General features: G+C 41.9%; 1 protein-coding gene across 1 annotated transcript in view; it reads right to left on the bottom strand.

Annotated features, from left to right (window-relative positions):
• atrnl1b (attractin like 1b) overlaps window positions 1-19,775 on the bottom strand; it is a 146,473-nt gene that overhangs the window by 100,836 nt on the left and 25,862 nt on the right. Inside the window, exons 13-17 of the mRNA XM_088323704.1 lie at window positions 18,951-19,069; window positions 17,069-17,201; window positions 15,610-15,797; window positions 9,858-10,071; window positions 3,990-4,181 (exon numbers count right to left, since the gene is read on the bottom strand). Of these exons, the coding sequence (XP_088179830.1) occupies window positions 3,990-4,181; window positions 9,858-10,071; window positions 15,610-15,797; window positions 17,069-17,201; window positions 18,951-19,069 (846 nt within the window). The remainder of the gene's footprint in view (window positions 1-3,989; window positions 4,182-9,857; window positions 10,072-15,609; window positions 15,798-17,068; window positions 17,202-18,950; window positions 19,070-19,775) is intronic.

The raw sequence follows: 19,775 nt of genomic DNA, 5'->3' as shown, positions 1-19,775 counted from the left end.
TTGACACCTCACTATTCAAATTCTAGTTGATACAGTAGCTTTTAACAAAAGTGATTTTGCAAAGTAGGCTTAAATGTATTTGCTCAAAAGTGTGTATTTCTAAATCAGTTCCATGTTCCCTTTTGGCGTTACCTAGTCTTCCTGTCTTTATTTCTCACCACCCCCACGGCTGTCCAGGAGGGATGGTCGTTTTCTCTTTGTCTCAGACATTCCACACTTGTGACTGCAATAAAACACAGCGCAGAAGGAAGCGGGGATGGGGGCAGAAGGAGTTTGGCCAACAGTCGAAAGCTCCCTTCTGCAACTGCAGTTGTAAAAATACAAAAAAAACGTCTCATGCCTGGTGTATTTTCTAGCGTTAGCCAATTTTATAGCTCTCCCACATGTAAGTGGTCGTTTTTAGACCCAACACATTTGCATTACCTTACAAATTGCAAAATAATTCCAAGAGTGTACTACTCAGTGGTGTTTAACTTCCATTTAAATCCTGGCACTTGAAGTCCACCGTACCGCCTTTGATAAACTTCTCCAAGATGGGCAAACAGCGGCAAGTCAATTTGCAGCTAAGTCGCTGGGGAAATCAAACGGTGAGAGAGACGCTGCGTGCAACTAATTGGGCATAACCAAGGCCCCAAAACGCCTCTCAAATCCAATCAGAAAACACTAACACCAGAGGTTAGTTTCCCCTTTCTTGTTTGCTGTCATGAACACAGAGATTAATGCGAACGGCCAACAGAGTGGAGCTGCTATCCAAACTCCAAACCAGGGGTGTCAAACTCATTTTTAACTCGGGGGCCACACGATAGAACAAACATTCTGTCGGGGGCCGGACTTGTAGTTTAGAGAGAAAAAAAAGGGGATAAAGAAATAAGAGAAAGAGGGAGGGAAAATGAGAGAGGGCGGGACAAAGAAAGAAAGAGAGGGAGAGAGCGTGAGAAACTAAAGATTAAAAGTCGTGAGAGAGGGGGAAAAGAAAGGGAGAGGAAGAAAGATATCCAAAGAGAAATAGAAAGACAGAAGGAGAGAAAAGAGAAAAGAAAGCGCGAAGGGTATGAAGAGAGAAAGAGAAAAGGAAAAAAGGAAGTTAGAGCAAAAGAGGTTAAAAGACGCACAGAGAGAAAGAGAAAAAGAGAGACGCAGAGAGTGAAAGAGACAGATAGATAGATAGATAGATAGATAGATAGAGAGATAGATAGAGAGAGAGAGAGAGAAATAAATACAAGTACAGTGTCTTTGTTCGAGGCACCTTTCTTTTGCAACATCAAGTTGACATATTTCAACCTGCAGCTTGTTTTTCTCATGCGCTTCTCTGAGTGTTGTCTCGTGGGCCGGATTCAATCCCTTAGCGGGCCTGATCTGGCCCGCGGGCCGCCTGTTTGACACCTGTGCTCTAAACTCTGAAATTCGAGTCAGTTTTGTCCCGTATTTGAAACTGCTACTCCGAAGTACGAGATTTTTCGGACACTAAGATGCACCTATCTATCTATCTATCTCTCTACCTTGATCATATCCCTCCACCAGAAAGCGGCCATGTCACTCGGGTCAGGGTGACACAAGACCCTCTTTTGTTCAACAGCAGGGCCCGACAGCTTTCACTGGTTTACCCCCGCCGTATCATACAGGTGCTCTGCCCATCCCTTAGAACGCGTCTAAACATCCCACTATCCTTTTTCAATACCTCTCCACTCATTCCTATCACCATTCCTGGGGATCCTCTCCTCTCTATTTCTACTCCCTGATAAAACGGCAACAACAGCAAGATGCACCTAAAAACAAATATATAAAAATTTGGTCGATAAGATTGGTTAAACCCGGTATACTCTCATGTTTGAGCAATGATTGAACAAATCAAAACAAGACATCGCTGACCTAAATCGCAAAAGATTGTATGCACCGGGGGTCAAACCCGAGTAGTGGCAGTGAGTTCGCCTAAACTTTAACACTAGACCACCAGTGGCAGAGGTGACTTAGTAAAAGGTATTCTAAGTTATTTCAATATCACGCTATTTTTACTCATGGTGCCAGAAACTGATTTCAGAGTGTATTCTGATCAGCAGATGAGTGTTTCTGGCTCGGTGAGTAAAATAGTGTGATAATGAGTTAAGCTGTAATGCCTTTTCATCTGTCATCTCTACCACTGGCGGTCTAGTGGTAAAGTGTAGGTGCACACTCACCACCACTACTCGGGTTTAATAAGATGATACGATTTTTGGAATGTGGGAGAAACCGGAGTGCCCGGAGGAAACCCACTCAAACACGGGGAGAACATGCAAACTCCGCACAGGAGGATTCCATCTCAAGACCTCAGAACTGTGCTGCGAACGCGCTAATCACTCCATAAGGGTTTAAAACGCCCAACAGTAATTTAATCCGGCTTACACAGGGATCGTAAACCTTTTTTCATTCTCCAAAATCAAGCACCTTTTAAGGACTTTTCTAATTTAGTATAATTAAAAAGAAAAAAACTAGTGTGAAATCATGTATTTTTGATCCTGCATGTGCATATGTCATTTTTAGATACGTAAAAATAAGTGTGAATATGCTGTATAGCAGGGGAAAACCTACAGTAATTAGTTTCCAACCTGCTGTACTACATGAAATCTTTTAGGTGCACCATATAGTGCGGAAAATACGGTAGCTTACATTTTCAGTTGCAGGAAGTTCTTTTCATGACAAAATGCCACTGGACACGCTACCTTAGTTTTCTATAATAAATGTCCATAATTGATGCGTAATCCTTGCTTTAATACACCTTGTATAGTGCCCTGCTTAGTTGTAGCCAATGTTCCCTGTAATTGTCCTTACGGGTCTGAGCGTTCACACAAAGTCGGTGAGCAACGCTTGATACAACAGTGAGCAACGGCAATCCCTAGTGTGGCAAATCAAACATGTCCAAAACTTGACCACAAGTTACATTTTGCTGAGTTTCTGGGAAAATTTTTCACTTTTGAATGAATTGACTCATGTATTATTGCAAAGGTTGTACGGCCTACAAACATAATTTGTTTTTACAATTCTTTCACAAGATTTCAATTTCTTTTTTTTCCTGGTATCTTTTGTCGCATACTACTAACATTTTTGGGGGCTTATTGAGTCGGTTGCACGATACAGAACTTAATCACATTTTTTAGTGGAAGTACAATGTTGGCAACAAGATTGACTTGGTATAATTGGAAATTATTTGAATGCAACACAAACTTTTTCTTCTTTTTTCTGTGTTTTTTTTCCATTTTTGTAATCCCTTTTAAAAAAATCCCATTATGTTTATTTTTTCCTCGCTGTTACTTTTTTCTTTTCGTTCTCTATTTATTATTTTCATTTGTTTCTTTCTTTTCTTTTTTTCTGTCTTTTTTCTGAATTTTTCCTTTTTTTTTTCTTCCTTTAGTTTTTTTTCTCAGCTTTACACTACTTTTTCATTTTGGTGTTTTTTTATTTTTTATTCTATTCCCCCTTCCTTTAAGTCATTTTGTGCATAAATGTACATAATATTTGGTCATATAGGATGAAAGAAGCAAAAACAACCCAAAGAGCCGTTTAGGACCCGAAAGAGCCGGGTCCTTTTAGTGAGCCGAGCCGAAGAAGCCGGTTCTCAAAAAACTTTAAAAACTCACACACGCAGCTTAGAGGGAACATTGCGCTGGCTAGATTTTCTTGTGCGCTGAGTATGTGCAGGCAGTGCGCGATTGCGCAGATTAGAGGGAACACAGGTTGTAGCATGCACCTGTCCTCTTGGGCAATGATGCCAAACAAACTAATACCAGCGACCGTTAATCACGCGGGAAAAGGAAACGCAATGGCCAAGCGAAGGCACCCGAGAGAAGTGTCGCCTCATTTTCTAGCAGATGGGTTGAGAAACAAGACAACAATTCCAAGCATTTACAAGCACTTCACCTCAAAATTCAAGCACGTTGCAATCCTCGAAAAGGCATTTTTCAAGGTTTTCAAGCACCCTGCTACGAAGTGAAGTTGCTTCTGTATTTGTGGCTCACCTAGGCAGTCTCCCGTCTGCCACTCCAGACACTGGCCGTAGGGGAAGGAGACGACGTAGGCAGTGGAGTCCACGCATCGTTGCGCGCTGCTGCACCACATGCACTCCATGGCCTGGCTGGTGCAGTTCACGCAGGTCGTGTGCACCGAGCACGGCTTCTTGCAGGGGAGGCGGGAGCTCTGGTTGGGGTTTCCTGCGAGGGACAAACGACAGCAGAGGTGTTGAGAGAGAGAGAGGGAGAGAGAGAGGGAGGGAGAGAGAGAAAGAGAGAGAAAGAAAGAGAGAGAGAGAGAGAAAGAGGGAGAGAGAGAAAGAGAGAAGAGAGAAAGGAGAAAGAAAGAGAGAGAATGAGAGCGAGAGAAAGAGAGAGAGAAACAGATATAGAGAAAGAGAGAGAGAGAAAGAAAGACAGAGAGAGAGAAAGAGAGACATGAGTGAAACACAAAAAGAAATATGACAAAGGGAGAGAGAGTAACATGGTAAAGAGAGCGACATTTGTGAGAGAGATTTATGAAAAAGAGGCATGAGATTGAGAGAGGCATATGAGAGAGAGAAAGAGGCATGAGAGAGAGAAAAAGAGAGAGAAAGAGGGAGAGAGAAAGAGAGAGAGACATGAGTGAGACAGAGAAGGAAATATGAGAAAGGAAGAGAGAGTAACATGGGAAAGAGAGCGACAGAGCGACATTTGCGAGAGAGATTTATGAGAGAGAAAGAGGCATGTGAGAGATTGAGAGAGAGGCAATGAGAAAGACGCAATGAGAGAGAGAGAGAAATTAAGAGAGAGAGACAGAGAGAGAAAGAGTTGTGAGTGAGACAGAGAGAGAAACATGAGAGAGGGGGCGAGAGAAACATGAGAAAGAAAGAGAGAAACAGAGCGACAGAGCGACATTTGCGAGAGATTTATGAGAGAGAAAGAGGCATGAGAGAGATTGAGAAAGAGGCAGATGAGAGAGAGAAAGAGGCATGAGTGAGACAGAGAGAGAAACATGAGAAAGGGGAAGAGAAAAACATGGGAAAGAGAGAGAGAGAAACGTGAGAAAGAGAGAGAGAAACATGAGAAAGAGAGACAGAGAGGATATGACATTTGACATGCACTGTGTCGTATTCGTTGGAATATAAGGCTCACCTTAAAACCAAAGTTTCGCTTAAAGGGACAGCGTGTATTATTCGACCACTTTACATTGCTGTATGGTTCAGTGCAATTGAAAACGACTCATAGAAAGCATAAGCTCCCCTCTTCAATCTTGTGTTTGTTTTTAGTTTAGCTACCGCAGATCTCAGAGGATTTTCTGGAGATAAAACCCAAAAATGAAGTACCTTGATAATATCACGAGTGTTTCCGGCAGACTCAACCCCAGAAACCAAGGGCAAATTGTCCTTCAATCTGATAATGATTAAATTTCTGTTCTGGTCGAAAAAGATATTGTTTATTGTTTGTCTCGTTTTTTTTTTTTTTTTTTTAATTTAAAAGAAATTATTTTATATCTTAATTAAAGAGCATGGCAGATATGTATGTTAATTTGAAGTATCCTTAATTTTTTTTACATATTTTTATACTTTTTTTCTAAGAAAATAAGAAATTGAAGAATTAAATTGCAACAACCTTTGAGATAAGGTGAGTGATTCTTTTTTATTAGTGAATAAATAAATATTAAGACAAGAACGGTTTGATGTCCGCAATATCGGATAACTTTCCTCATCTTAAGGATTTTTTCTTACATATTATACAAAATAAGAAAGGAAATCTTTAAATGTGATTTTTCTTTTAGCAATGGATGAAAAAAAATGTAAGGCACAATAAATAAATAAGTATTCAAAATATAAATATAAAGCAAAATAGGTTAAGAATACTACGGATATGTTCAGGCTCATTGCCTTATCGTAAATATGATTTTTTTTCTTCATCTCATCTCATCTCATCAGCTGCACCACTTGTCCTCAGTAGGGTCGCGGGGGTGCTGGAGCCCATCCCAGCAATCATCGGGCAGTGGGCAGGGGACACCCTGAACTGGTTGCCAGCCAATCGCAGGGCACACAGGGACAGACAACTCGCTCGCTCATTCACACCTAGGGACGATTTGGACCGGCCAATCCACCTGAAATGCATGTCTTTGGAATGTGGGAGGAAACCGGAGTGCCAGGAGGAAACCCACGCAAGCACGGGGAGAACATACAAACTCCGCACCATCATCAATCCATAATACTTTGCAACAATGTTGGGCAATGTTGCAACTGCTATACAGTATTCATGGACAAAAATATAATTAACATTACAGAATCCAGATCAGTGCTCCCTCTTGTTTTAATAAAAAAGTAAAATTTGAAAAATACAGTAGTTTTGTTTATCTTAAGGATTACTTTCTTATTTCATATAGAAAAAAAGAAAACATCTTTAAATGCCGTTTTTCCGACAAATGAGGTAAAACCTTCCTATTTTGCAATGTAGAGCTGTACTGGGTTGGATTCAAAAGAATGTAAGGCAAAAATAAATCAACAAATCAATAAATAAATACCAATTGATGTTAATATTTGAAAAATGAATGAAATATGTTAAACTAAGATACATTTGAATTTGAATCTTCTTAGTTTGGAGAGAACGTCGCTGGGTGTCGCCGCAAATAAATGTGCAGAGAGCAGATATGGCAAAAAGGGAACGCGCTTTATTGCATTCGAGACACGTTCAAAGTTCCAGACGTTCGACATTGGCTTTCATAGTGTTCTCAAATAAAGTTAAGATATCTCGTGAAGGTTGTCCGCCCCGGCTACCTCAGCATATCAGCTTGTGACCTCTTGCAACAACGTCATCCCACGACCTTCACCAGATGCCTACATAAATTCGTCCGAAATTGCAGTATTTTTGTCATCACGGAGTCTTGGCTTCCCCGACGCCGCACTCCAACTAGCAGGACGCACGCTACACCGGCACGACCGAGACGGAGACTCCGGTAAAAACAGGGGTGGGGGACTATGCGCTGCAATAACAGCCGAATCATTGACACACACTGCTCACTCGATATAGTTTCTAGCAGTATCGGGTAGACCCTTCTATCTACCGAGAGAGCTAACTGTGGTCATTGTGATTGCTGTTTACGTTCCACTGGATGCTAACGTTAGCATAGTGCTAAATCTCCTGCCCGCTCCTATCAATAAACAGCAGCTTGCACACCCCGACGGAGCTTTAATCGTCGCCGACGACTTTAATCAGGCATGCTTAAGGACTGTACTTCCCAAATTCATTCAATACGTAGACTGAGCAACCAGGGGGAAAAACACCGGACCGTGTGTACAGTAATATCAAACCCCTAGTTGGATCCGGCCATCTCTGTCTATCCCTCACCCCCCTCATACACCCCCTCCGGAGGAAAACAAAGCCTACAACAAGGACAATACTAACATCTTCTTTGTTCCTTTATCTTCTCTTTCTTTTATCCTCACTGTGTAATGTGAAACTGGAGTGCCACGTCCAATTTCGTTGTCACAATATGTTCAACCCATTTTATAACAATGACAATAAAAGGTATATTCTACTGTATTCTATTCTACTTATTATTTATTATCCACATTCCACAACACTGGCAGTGTTTATCGAAGCCTCTGTCTTTTCATTCATTGGTATGTGCTTTACTCGATCGCGCTCTTTTTTTCTTTCTTCTTCTACGGGAATTGGGTTAGCGTTGGGACTGTATTTGAAACAGGCCTTTTCTAATTTTCACAATTTTCAGGCTACACTAACAGATACCCATGGGGACCAACATAAAGTCACTCGACAACCTTTCCACTCTCCTACCTAGTGTGTTGCACGTTCTGGAACAGCATTTCTTAAAGTAAGACAAAAGCAAATAGGCACTGTGAGAAAAAATAATGAAGGCTCTTTGAACCCAGCCGGGTTAACACATATTCTACCTTCAACTTTTTAAAGACACCTCAAACGACACACCCCACCTTTAAGAATACTTCTTGGAGGTTCATTTAGAAAACTCACACATGTTATTTGCTAGTTTTTGATGCTAAACATGTAACGGGTGCAATAATAGCTTTTGTTTTGTTGAAATTTCTGCTTAAATATGTTTGTATAGTTTGTGTCCTGCAATGAAGAGTCCAACAGTGCCACCTGCTGGTATGGGGTAAGGTTTAGTTAAGCCTCTGATTTCATGACCGGAAGGCGGATAGTTGCTAACGGTAAGCCACTATCTTTTGGTGCTCTGCAAAAAGTTAATTGACAACATTAAAACCACAACTGACAAATCTTGCAACATACACAGTAATGTAATCGATGTTGTCAAGCTGTTTGGATTTATTTTAGATTGGTTTCTGTCGGTGCCAGCTTGGTGGCCTTGGGGTAGGGCGCCCTGAGCGATACAAGAGGAATTGGAATCAATGGAACGGCAGAGAGCTTCTATGATGCATTTTTATCAGAAATAAATTCAGGTATACAGTGGCTTGAGAAACTATTTGGCCCCCTTTTTCCACATTTCAGACTTCAAACATAAAGATATAAAAGTGTAATTTCTTATGAAGCATCAAAAATAAGTGAATAAACTATTGCTCTGACAAAAGCACTCATTTGTGTTTTGAGAGTAATAAGTGCTTCTTGTTGGGGTAGACTTAAAACATTGGTACTCATTGCCTCCCTGCTTGGCGCTCGGCATTAGGGGTTGGAATTGTAAGGTTTGCTCACCGAATGACTCCCAACACATCAGTTGGGTTGGGCGAGGGGGCTGGGAATCCCCTCCTCTGTATCGATTCCCCAGAAAGAGTCAAGAAAGGCTCTAGCTACCTCCCACTAGGGCACAGGTGTCAAACAGGAGGCCCGCGGGACAGATCAGTGCCGCTAAGGGATTAAATCCGGCCTGCGAGACAACACTCAGAGAAGCGCAAGAGAAAAACAAGCTGCAGGTTGAAATATGTCCACTTGATGTTGCCAAAGCCAGGTGCCTAGAACAAAGACACTGTGTACTTGTATTTATTTCTCTCTCTCTCTCTCTCTCTTTCTTTTCCACCCCTTTTCTCCCACTCTGTCTCTCTCTTTCACTCCCTCTTTTTCTTTTTCTCTTCCTTTTTTGCTCTTTGTCTCTTTCTCTCTCTGTCTTTTTAACTTCTTTTGCTCTAACTCACTTTTTTCCTTTTCTCTCCTCTCTTTCCCTCTTCATACCCTTCACTCTTTCTTTTCTCTTTTCTCTCCTTCAGTCCTTCTATTTCTCTTTGGATTTCTTTCTTTTCCCCCTCTCTCACGACTTATCTTTTGTTTCTCACGCTCACTCCCTCTCTCTCTTTTTCTTTCTTTCTTTGTCCCGCCCGCTCTCCTTTTCCCTCCCTCTTTCTCTTATTTCTTTATCTCTTTTTCTTTCTCTTTAATCTACTAGTCAGGCCCCCGACAGAATGTTTGTTCTCTGGTGTGGCCCCCCCAGTTAAAATGAGTTTGACACCCCTGCACTAGGGGGACATAGCTCTGGTATATAATAATGATAATTGTTTCTGTCGCCATTTATGTTAGTTTTGCCGTACTCGACTGATATCTTAATTGCCCACATAGATGTTGAAAACGACCGGAGGTGCTAACCACATGGTGTGTGTATGTTGTGTACTGCTCCGGCGTACTGCTAACTGAAATAAAAGCCTCATCATCCAGTTCAGCCTGAATGTGGATCTTCGGTGGGACGGGTACACCGCCGTTACACACAGACAAAATGCAATTTGGGCCTTTCTAATGAGGGGGAAAAGCAATCAGTCAATGTTCAAACATTGAAGGGTCTAAATAATCATCATAGCCCAATGTTACTGTGTTAAAACAAAAGAGAAAATGAAACTTTTGTCACGTTAATGTGTGTCAAAACATCTAAAAACCCCTTGATTGAACCGTGTAACTCACCGGTGGCTTTTTCGCAGATGAGACCGTGCGCAGTGGCGGTGCACGGGTTGGCCCTCAGGCCCGAAACTTGCGGTTCCTCCAGGTAGGCGCAGAAACCGGAGTCGCTCGGCTCGCCGGGAAGCCAGCGCAGGCTGCTATTGGTGAAAGGTGACATGTCTTCCCAGCCCCAGTAGGACACGTTGATCTTCCTCAGGCCCACCCAGGGAGACAAACGCTGTAGAAGCACAATATTTAACACATCAGGCGGGGGGCGGCAGTGGCTCAGGAGGTAGAGCGCTCGTCTTGGGATCAAGAGATCGCAGTTCAAATCCCGGCTGCGATGTCGAAGTGTCCCTGGGTAAGACACTGAACCCCTAATGCCCCCAATATGCAGGTTAGAGCCTTACATGGCTGCACGGCCGCTATTGGGAAATGTGAAGCACATTGTAAAGCGCTTTGGGAGGTCATTGACTTGAAAAACGCTATAGAAATACAGATCATTTCATTTCATCAACAGCCCTGGAATACAGAGACCCTTCGCTCGTTGGCACTTCGGTTACTGCAGGTTCATTCTTTTGCAGATTTTGAGTAGAATTGTCTTTATTGTCATTAAAAACAACGTGCGTTGTGTTCTAAGCAGACAGAACACAGCAAATGCTAGCACAGGGGTACCAGCTCAGTAGCCTAGATGGTAGTGTGTCCGCTTTGAGACTGGGAGGTCGCTGGTTCGCGCCTCGGCCGAGACATACCTAATTGGTATAATGGCGGCGCCCTCTGTTGGCTGCGGCTGCATCGACTCGCTACAACGGGTCAGGTGTATCGACATTTCGTTCTGTGTACATTGTTACAAAGAATGACAATACAAAGGAAATTATTATTATTATTATTAGAGAGGGCTTGACTGTTGAAGGATTTTATATTTTATAAATTTTACTATAAAGGATTTTATACAAGTTACATTTATTGAATGCAATGAAGACTTTTCACAGAGAAGGCTTAAGTTCGATGACAGGTCGCGCCGTCCCAAGTGCTTTGGCTGGGGAATTTTGATAACAAGGCGCTGACGAAGGACGTCAGACATTGTTTTGATAAGCGCTCTGCTGATATGAGTTTTTTAGACATCGCGACGCCCTTCAACGAGGAGGTGAAGCTGGCACATGGCGCGCCCATGGGAGAAGTCGGCACGGCCATGGGAGGAGCCGGCGCGCCGGCTTGTGAAGTGACGTGGGCAGAGGAACTTCAGAAGAAAGATCGAGGAACAATCGAGAAAGAGGCTTGACGAAGAGCGACACTTATTCAGCTAATTCGATAGGATTCACTTAGTTTATTATTTAAGAAATTAAATCTGCCCCCGTGTCGAAATGCCGGACTCTTGTTCATTTTTCCATCAAGAAACGAGCATGCATTGTTAGGCGAATGCAAGTTGTGTTTGGTTAATGGAGTCATAACTAATTCGAACAGTTTGGTAAACGATAAATTTTTAATATTTTTAATTCCTAACACTGTGTACGTTATTGAGATAGGCTGCTGTATTCTGTCACTCAAACAGCAGGGCGGGCGCACAAGTTGTCACCGAAACGACCTGCAGAGCATTGCGCCTGATAACTTTTAGTGGCTTGTTGCACTGAAAAGAAATTCATTAATAAAATCCAAAGTCGGAAGAGCTCAAAGAAATACTGATCACCCGAGGGTGCTCTGTGGATTATTATCGGGTTCAGGAGGCAACTCGGGCAGCGCCAGGAAAGAAGCTAATAATGAGGTCACTGCTACAGCTAGGCTAACAACCTTCTCAAGCCACCCTGGTCGAGCCTGCAGCTCACATGCGCCAGATCCATTACCCATGAAACAGCTGACAGGGAGCTACAACTCATGGACGGTTGTATTGAAATCATTGCGGGCTTAACCTGAAGACACCCGGTGCTAGCATGCAGCTAGCCAGCCGCTCTCTAAATGGCTTTCTTACACTAAAAGGAGAAGCCCTCCAATTTCGTTGTCATTTTCTATACCTAAAAGAAAGAGCATTCGTTCAACTGCAATTCTGTTGTCTGTGTTTTGATTTGTAGATTTATAGTTGTTATTTTGTTACAGTGGTATACTCTCAGTCAGTACGGATCAAGGTAGGTTTGGGGGCTATCTTGCAGATTCACTTTTCGCAGGGAGTTCCTGATTAACTTAATTCGTGCCATAACATTTAAATACATGTTCAGAAGCGTTGTCTCTAAATGCCAGAGCTTAAACCTATGTTTTTTAATCTGAACATTCTTTATAAAGGCTTTGGCCCTGGTAATCAGTAAGTATCAAGTCTCTGGGAATGATTTCAGCAGGAAAGCAACACACTTAGTGCCCAGTTCTGCGTCCTGTATCCATCACAGGACACCGTATGGCAGTGTGTGGGCGGCCCTTATTAAAATGAGTGATAATGGCAAAAATTGGCTGGCAACTGCGATAACAGAGGGGTTACTGTACACCGAATTTCATCCAGAGTACGGAGATTGCCATTGAAGAAAAGGGAAGAGAAAATAATTTCACAGATGATTTCCCCGCTGGCTCCGGGGCTTGAATTTCAAACGCAAATGGGGAACGTCGGGATTGCGGGACGACAACAAACAACATCCCGAGGACTTGCAACAAGCATAACCAAGAGTAAATCAGCAAGAGGGAGAGCATTAATCATGACAATTGGGAGGTTTTGTGTGTGGGAGTGGAGCTTTTCCCAAGGACAAAATCAGCTTTATGAGTATTTAACGGAGATACAGTGGAACCTGGGTTTTCGAACGCCTCTCAGTTCGAACAAATCGGAGTCTGACCAAAAATGTAGAGAAATTCTTGCTTCGCTGTTCGGTCAAAAAATCGGAGTTCGAACGCCGGTAATGCGTGAGTGCGTACGCTAGGGTGCGATGCTGAGCGGCGTACGGGTGTTTTAGCTCCTTATTATGCCTCCGAAGAAAGTCAGTGCAAGCAGCAAAGTTGCTACAGGTGAATAAAGAAAAGTAGTGCGTACAACAATTGCATTTAAAAAAGAAATAATAGCCAAATATGAAGGAGGTGTGCGAGTGTCTGATCTTGCTAGGGAATAGAGCATGGCTAAATCTACGATCAGTCCGATACTAAAGAATAAGGAGGCTGTGAAATCTAGTGATGTGGCTAAGGGAGTGAGTGCTATAAGCAAGCAACGGCCGCAAGTTTTGGAAGAGGTTGAAAAACCTTTGATGATTTTTCTCTCCCCACCGTCCACCTGCGCCTTCTGCTGACCACCACAAAGGTAAGAAATCCTATTCATAATTCTTTTCTTTATCCTTTTTTTTAATTTTTACACGTTCATGTTAGCGTAATCTTTCGTACGGAAGATTACGATAACGTGAACGTACGATTAGCCTGGGTTAGCTTTATGTTTACGTTAAACATTCAGGGTGTTGGAACGGAGCCCAACATTGAGGGTGTTGGAACGGAGCCCCCTTTCCAATGAACCGCTCACCACTTATTGTGGAGACCAGGGTGCTAAATGACTTGCAAACGACCTGATTTTTTTATTTTTACACGTTCACGTTAGCGTAATCTTTCGTACGGAAGATTACGCTAACGCGGACGTACGATTAGCCTGGGTTAGCTTCATGTTTACGTTAAACATTCAAGTTAAACATTCAGGGTGTTGGAACGGATTAAAACCATTTACATTATTTTTAATGGGAAAAATGATTTCGGTGATCGAACAAATCGGTTTTCGAACAGGGTTCTGGAACCGATTATGGTCGAGAACCGGGGTTCCACTGTAATAAAAATGGTGGCCTATTTAGTTATGTGTGACACCTTATTAGTTTACCATTTGTATCAGGGATGTCAAACTCAGATTGGCTCTGGGGCCAGATCCAGACTTACTGTTCTGAGGCGGGCCAGATAAGTCATAGTTTTTAGCTTTATTATTCGGTCTCATACTTACAACTTAACCTAAATATAATAAAATTGGATAACAAGAGATCTTTCCTACACACAACACTTTTATTCACCAACAGTAGGGAAAAAATATTTGAATATTTGCCAGTGAATGTGTTAACTGGTTTATTTAAACGGTTGGGTGAAAGCAGTTTTCTTTTTACTACTCACAACTCATTACGCTACACAAACTTAACACTGCCATCTAGCGGCCGGAGAGAGCATTTGGTTTGCATTTATTTAAAAGAAATCATAACTTTTGATAGAAATGACCAACAGGGTTTGTTCCCTTTTTTCATAGACAAATAAAAGCACTTTCTAAAGACTTACTCTGCTATATCTGCAATTTATATATCTGATCTTTAATCTTACATATGATTTTCAGATCTTGAGTCAATTGCGGATATATTTTTTGATCTGAACAATACGTGTGTAAATAGTTTTGAGACAAATCGTTTCCAATTATAATTTATTACTGGGAAATGATATCCTAAGTTTTTGTATGGCCTATAACTGATACGTCATCCTTACACTAATACACGTATAGTTGTCACGGTTGCCATGGCGCCCAATTGGCCCCGCCCGTGTGGCGCCAGCCGCGGCTCATTGACAGATTGGCTTTCCGTCTACTTAAACTCAGTGCTCTAATTCTTCCTTTGTCAGTCAGTCAACAAACCTCTGCCTCGCAAGACGTGGGTTTTGACTCGTTCCTGTTGGTATTTCCTGTCCGGTATTGTTCCCGTTTATTTTGTCCTGTTTAATATCGGTTTCCAGTTTTGTTCCCGTCTAGTTTGTTTTATTATTCTCTCCAGTTTTCGTTCCCAACTAGTTTGTCCTGTTTTATTTCAATATCCTGTGTCATTAGCAATCCTATATGTCCCGTCCTGTCCGGTATCGACCCCATCGGTCCGATATCTACTCGGGCAATTGGTATCAATCTCGTCGGCCTCTGGCTTCCTATCATTTCACGCCAAACTGCTGCCGAACATAAATGACTACCAATTTCCCGTAAAATAAAAGTCTGTGTGAATAACGTCACGCATTTGGGTCCTGATCCTGTTCTGATTCTTGACAATAGTGGCCTGTTTAGGAGTATCCCGCACCAGTCCTCTCAGGCACAACCTATAGGGGGAGATGAGGCTTAATAGTACAATGCCATGCCAAGTAATTCCAACTGCCGTTAATCACCAGAGTAGACGCAATTCAATAGCAAAGCAAAGCCACCACAGAGCAGCCTCATTTTTAAGCAGACACGTTTTGGATTTCTTCATTTCGAGTCAGTCTGCCAAGAAACATGGCAACAATTTTAAGCATTTACAAGCACTTCACCAAGACAAGAATAAAATTCAAGCATTTTGAAGGTTTTCATGCACCTATATCTACCCTGGTCTAAGAAATTTATGGCGGGCTGGACATGCCTGATTTATATTCTATTTCAGTCTCCATTAGGAAAGCAGGTACATAAAGTGTTGTTTTTTTTTTACGCAGACAATCCTAAATATTACGTAACCCTTTGCCTATGGACATTCTGTGCCGTTTTGATTACAACAAAGGACGAATCCGACATCCACCAAACAGACACATTATGCAAAATAGGGCGAGGGGAAAAAGACGATAAATTCAGTTTGCGTGGCTGATGCAAGAAAACGTCTTTCTGGTGCTGGGGTGATAGCTAATCACATTAACGTCTGCTAAAAGAAGACACGGTGATCAAAGTTAGAAAGAACAACAAGAACATTTGCAATCAGGCATAGATGCTAAAGTGGAGCAAGGGGGGGAACATGAATCAAGCGTAATTTGATCAGCATCAGGGTAGATCTCACGTTACGCTTTGTGTTTTTACCTTATCCTGTCGCTGTATTTTCTTCAGTTCGTCCAGAACAAAGTCTACTTGCTTGGAGGTGGTGAGCGAGGCGATGTTTCCGTGGAGATTCTTACAGTAGTGTTTGGCGTTATCGTAGCTCTCTCGGCTGGAGTTGATGCGTAGGCAGGCCTCCCCGACCTGGTTCCAGCCCTCGCTGCACTGTTGGGCTGCCAGATAATGGTAAATATTTTACTTGCGGGGTCTGTACACCATTTTCATACCCAAATTCAAGCACTATTAAAGCCAATTTTCCAAATTCTCCAATATCATTAAAAGGAGAGGTTTAGTGAGGGCAGCGGCAACTAAGATTCATGCAGATCGCAGCACCTCTTGACCTGAGATCTCTGACGCCGATTGGTCAATTCATATCATGGTGTGTCTTTCATACTCTATTGTGACAAGACACCTGCTCTGCATCCTCCTCCATCCTGCTGAGAAGAGTTTGTCCCGTTCCTTCGTAATACAGAGGCCTTTCTTTTCTCTCTCTCTCTCTGTCAGCAGGGCTTTGATCAAGGCGAACCCACCCTCCCAAAAACATTGCTATTTCAAAATATGTACTGAGTTCCTCCCTCTCTTTCTCTCTCTCTTGCGCAATCTCTATCTTTCTCTCGCTATCTCGCTCTATCTCTCTCTCTTGCTATCTCTCTCTCTCTCTCTCTCTCTCTCTCTCTCTCTCTCTCTCTCTCTCTCTCTCTCTCTCTCTCTCTCTCTCTCTCTCTCTCTCTCTCTCTCTCTCTCTCTCTCTCTCTCTCTCTCTCTCTCTCTCTCTCTCTCTCTCTCTCTCTCTCTCTCTCTCTCTCCTTAGTCGTTAAGTCTGCACTAATGAAGGCTGCCAAAAATATTAAAAAATATCTTTCGATATACACCCTAACCCACGTATATATTTACCTGCTTGATCCATTTGAATACCACTGCTGATCAAGAACAAATGTGAAGGAGACGTATGAAATTATTAATTTAATTGCGGTGTTCCAGGGCAGCACGGTAGAGCAGTGGTTAGCACGTGTGCAGCACAGTTCTGAGCTCATCAGATCGAACCTTCCTTTGTGGAGTTTGCATGTTCTCCCCGTGCTTGTGTGGGTTTCCTCTCGGCACTCCGGTTTCTTCCCACATTCCAAGAACATGCATGTCAGGTTAATTGGCCGGTCCAAATTGTCCCTAGGTGTGAATGAGCGAGTGAGTTGTCTGTCTCTGTGTGCCTTGCGACTGGCTGGCAACCAGTCGAGGGTGTCCCCTGCCCACTGCCCGAAGATAGCTGGGATGGGCTCCAGCACCCCCGCGACCCTAGTGAGGATAAGCGTTGTAGATAATGGATGGAAGGACGCAATGTTCCAGTACAAGTAGACTACTTGTGATTTACCGTTAAGCAACGAAAACCTCTAAGACTAAAATCAAAAGTTGGGCAAAAACAATGGAGACCGTCTTGACCATGTCTTACCAGGCATGGCGTGGCACTCAGACTGGTTTTGGTCCCAATGACAGTTGACATTCAGGGAGCAGCTCTTGCAGTTAGCCAGCTTGCTACAAATCCGTTCATTGCGCACGGGGCAGGCAGTGAAGTTTCTGATGTTCTATGGTTATTGGAGGGAACAGACAAGAAAATAGGTCAGGGATTAAAAAGGTGTGAAGCACACCTCGAAATACCAATATAAAATGGAATATATTTCATGCCCTTCAAAGTCTGATCATATACACAAACGAGTTGTTTCTCTCATTGTGCTTTTTGGCGTTTATTTATATATTTGAGGACGACTTTAATTTTTCCATTCTCTAACAATCGTTTTTGGTACCATGACTAAAAAGTGTGATCATGAGATATCACACACATAAATACGGTACTCCTGGCCGCGTGAACTACAGTGATTTTAATTCAAACGCCTCAGATGCCCGATTCACTCAGGGAAATCTCACGATAACCCTTTCCCCCATCTCAAAAATTCTCGCCTCGAGTCTAAACAATTCACGTGGGTCACCCTATTTGACTTCAAAATGGTGTAAGTAAAACTGTTGAAACAGCAAAATGTAAAATATTGAAATTAGAAGATCACCGAGGCATGGATAGCTATCCTTGGATGGAGACACAAGCCTAGATGCCACTTGAAGAAAAAAATAACCATTACAGAATATGAACATGGATTCTATAAAAGGTGAGAGAGATAAAGAGATAGAGATAGAAATAGATAAGATAGATAGATAGATGTCTAGATAGATAGATAGATGTCTAGATGGATGTCTAGATAGATTTCTAGGAAGATAGATAGATGTTTAGATAGATATATGTCTAGATAGATAGATAGATGTCTAGATAGATGTCTGGATAGATAGATGTCTAGATAGATAGATATATGTCTAGATATATTTATGTCTAGATAGATTGATGTCTAGGTAGATAAATGTCTAGATAGATAGATAGATGTCTAGATAGATTGATGTCTAGATAGATAAATGTCTAGATAGATAAATGTCTAGATAGATAAATGTCTAGATAGATAAATGTCTAGATAGATAAATGTCTAGATAGATAGATAGATGTCTAGATAGATTGATGTTGAGATAGGTAGATGTCTAGATGGATAGATGTCTAGATGGATAGATGTCTAGATAGATAAATGTCTAGATAGATGGATGTCTAGATAGATGTCTAGATAGATGTATGTCTAGATAGATAGATCGATAGATAGATAGAGAGAGATAGAGATGGGCACATTCAGAGGCCAAATATGTCATTAGCTTCTCCGTCAACCTTTTGCTCTTCAGAATAAGGCGACTAAGAAGGGATGCCCATGTGAGGCTATTGAAATATATTTAATAAAAGTTGAGAAGTCGGTTATTACTCTATATCAACATGTTACACTGGGTATTTATGTATTATATTCCTTTTACTTATTATTGTTTTATTTTCAACACAAGGATTCTGCTGGAAGTGTGAATTTCCCTACGGGCATGAATAAAGTATCTATCTATCTAGACATCTATTCTGAAGTGTAAAAAACACTTTAAACTGTGTTAAAACTTTCCTTTGACGTGTCTTATGCACATATAGCTATAGAATAAGTGTAGACCCTTCAGAAAAAGAGTCAAAATGGCAAAAAAATGTCTGGTCCCCACACTTTCATTTGAGAGAAACGTCAGGCAATAAATGAGTTAAAAGGAGAAAATAACAATAAGAGTATGAAAGACTATAAAGATCCAATTTTAAAAAATACACGTATTAAAAGAAAGCCCAGACTTCACTGAAACAAGCATAGTGCCAGAGAGCAGCGGAGAAACATGAACACAAGTCGCAATGGCCCTCTGGCGCCTCCTGTTGGTCTACTTACGAGAGTGCAATTAGTGTGCAGTGAAATACACTTCTTGTCGTCGCACCACTGGCACCCGTTCGTGTTGGCTGTGCAGCTGGCGCAGTCTGAGAAGCGGTAGCAGAGTTCGTCCACAGTCCCTGAAGAAAAATCACGCGCATATCAACGAGGTCAGCGTGTGTATGCAAGTCTTCGGTTCTGAATAGAGGCTAGAAAATCAGCACTCTTAAACCAGATTGGTCAGAAATTACTGTTTCCTGAGTTGGGTTAATTCGATCCAGGATTTCTGGGTGTTCATATAAAACCAATGTCCCCAATGTTTTTTTAAATGATGATAAATAACAAATGATTTTTGTTTAAAAGCAATTTCAAGCCTGCTATTTTTGCTTAAAACAGGAAAAAATACACGTATTATAAACTTATATGAAACAACGGAGTCATTTTGTATATCATACCCTAAAAATATCATTCTATTTATTATGCAAAATCATGCATGGATTTGCTCCCTCATATCTTTCAGATTTAATTTCCCTCTAATGTTCCGGTCCGGAACCTTCGCTCTGAAAATTATGGTCGACTAGTGATCCCAAGAGTCAAGAAGAAATCCGTAGGTGCGAGAGCGTTCTCCATTCGGGCCCCGGTGCTGTGGAATGCTCTTCCCCCTGAGATTCAATCTGCAACCTCAGTGGAACTGTTTAAATCTAGGCTTAAAACACACTTCTATTCTATAGCATATGAATAACCTATATTTAACGGTGACAATATTGGTTTATTATTTGTTATTGCAACATCCGTTGCAGCCTGGTCATCCTGGAAGGGGATGAACTCATGTGTGGTCCCTTCTCA

This window comes from Urocampus carinirostris, chromosome 19, assembly GCF_059441175.1.
Source record: "Urocampus carinirostris isolate Australia breed hairy pipefish chromosome 19, RoL_Ucar_1.0, whole genome shotgun sequence".
Classification (NCBI taxonomy): Eukaryota; Metazoa; Chordata; class Actinopteri; order Syngnathiformes; family Syngnathidae; genus Urocampus; species Urocampus carinirostris.
This window is presented reverse-complemented; position numbering and strand designations above follow the sequence as displayed.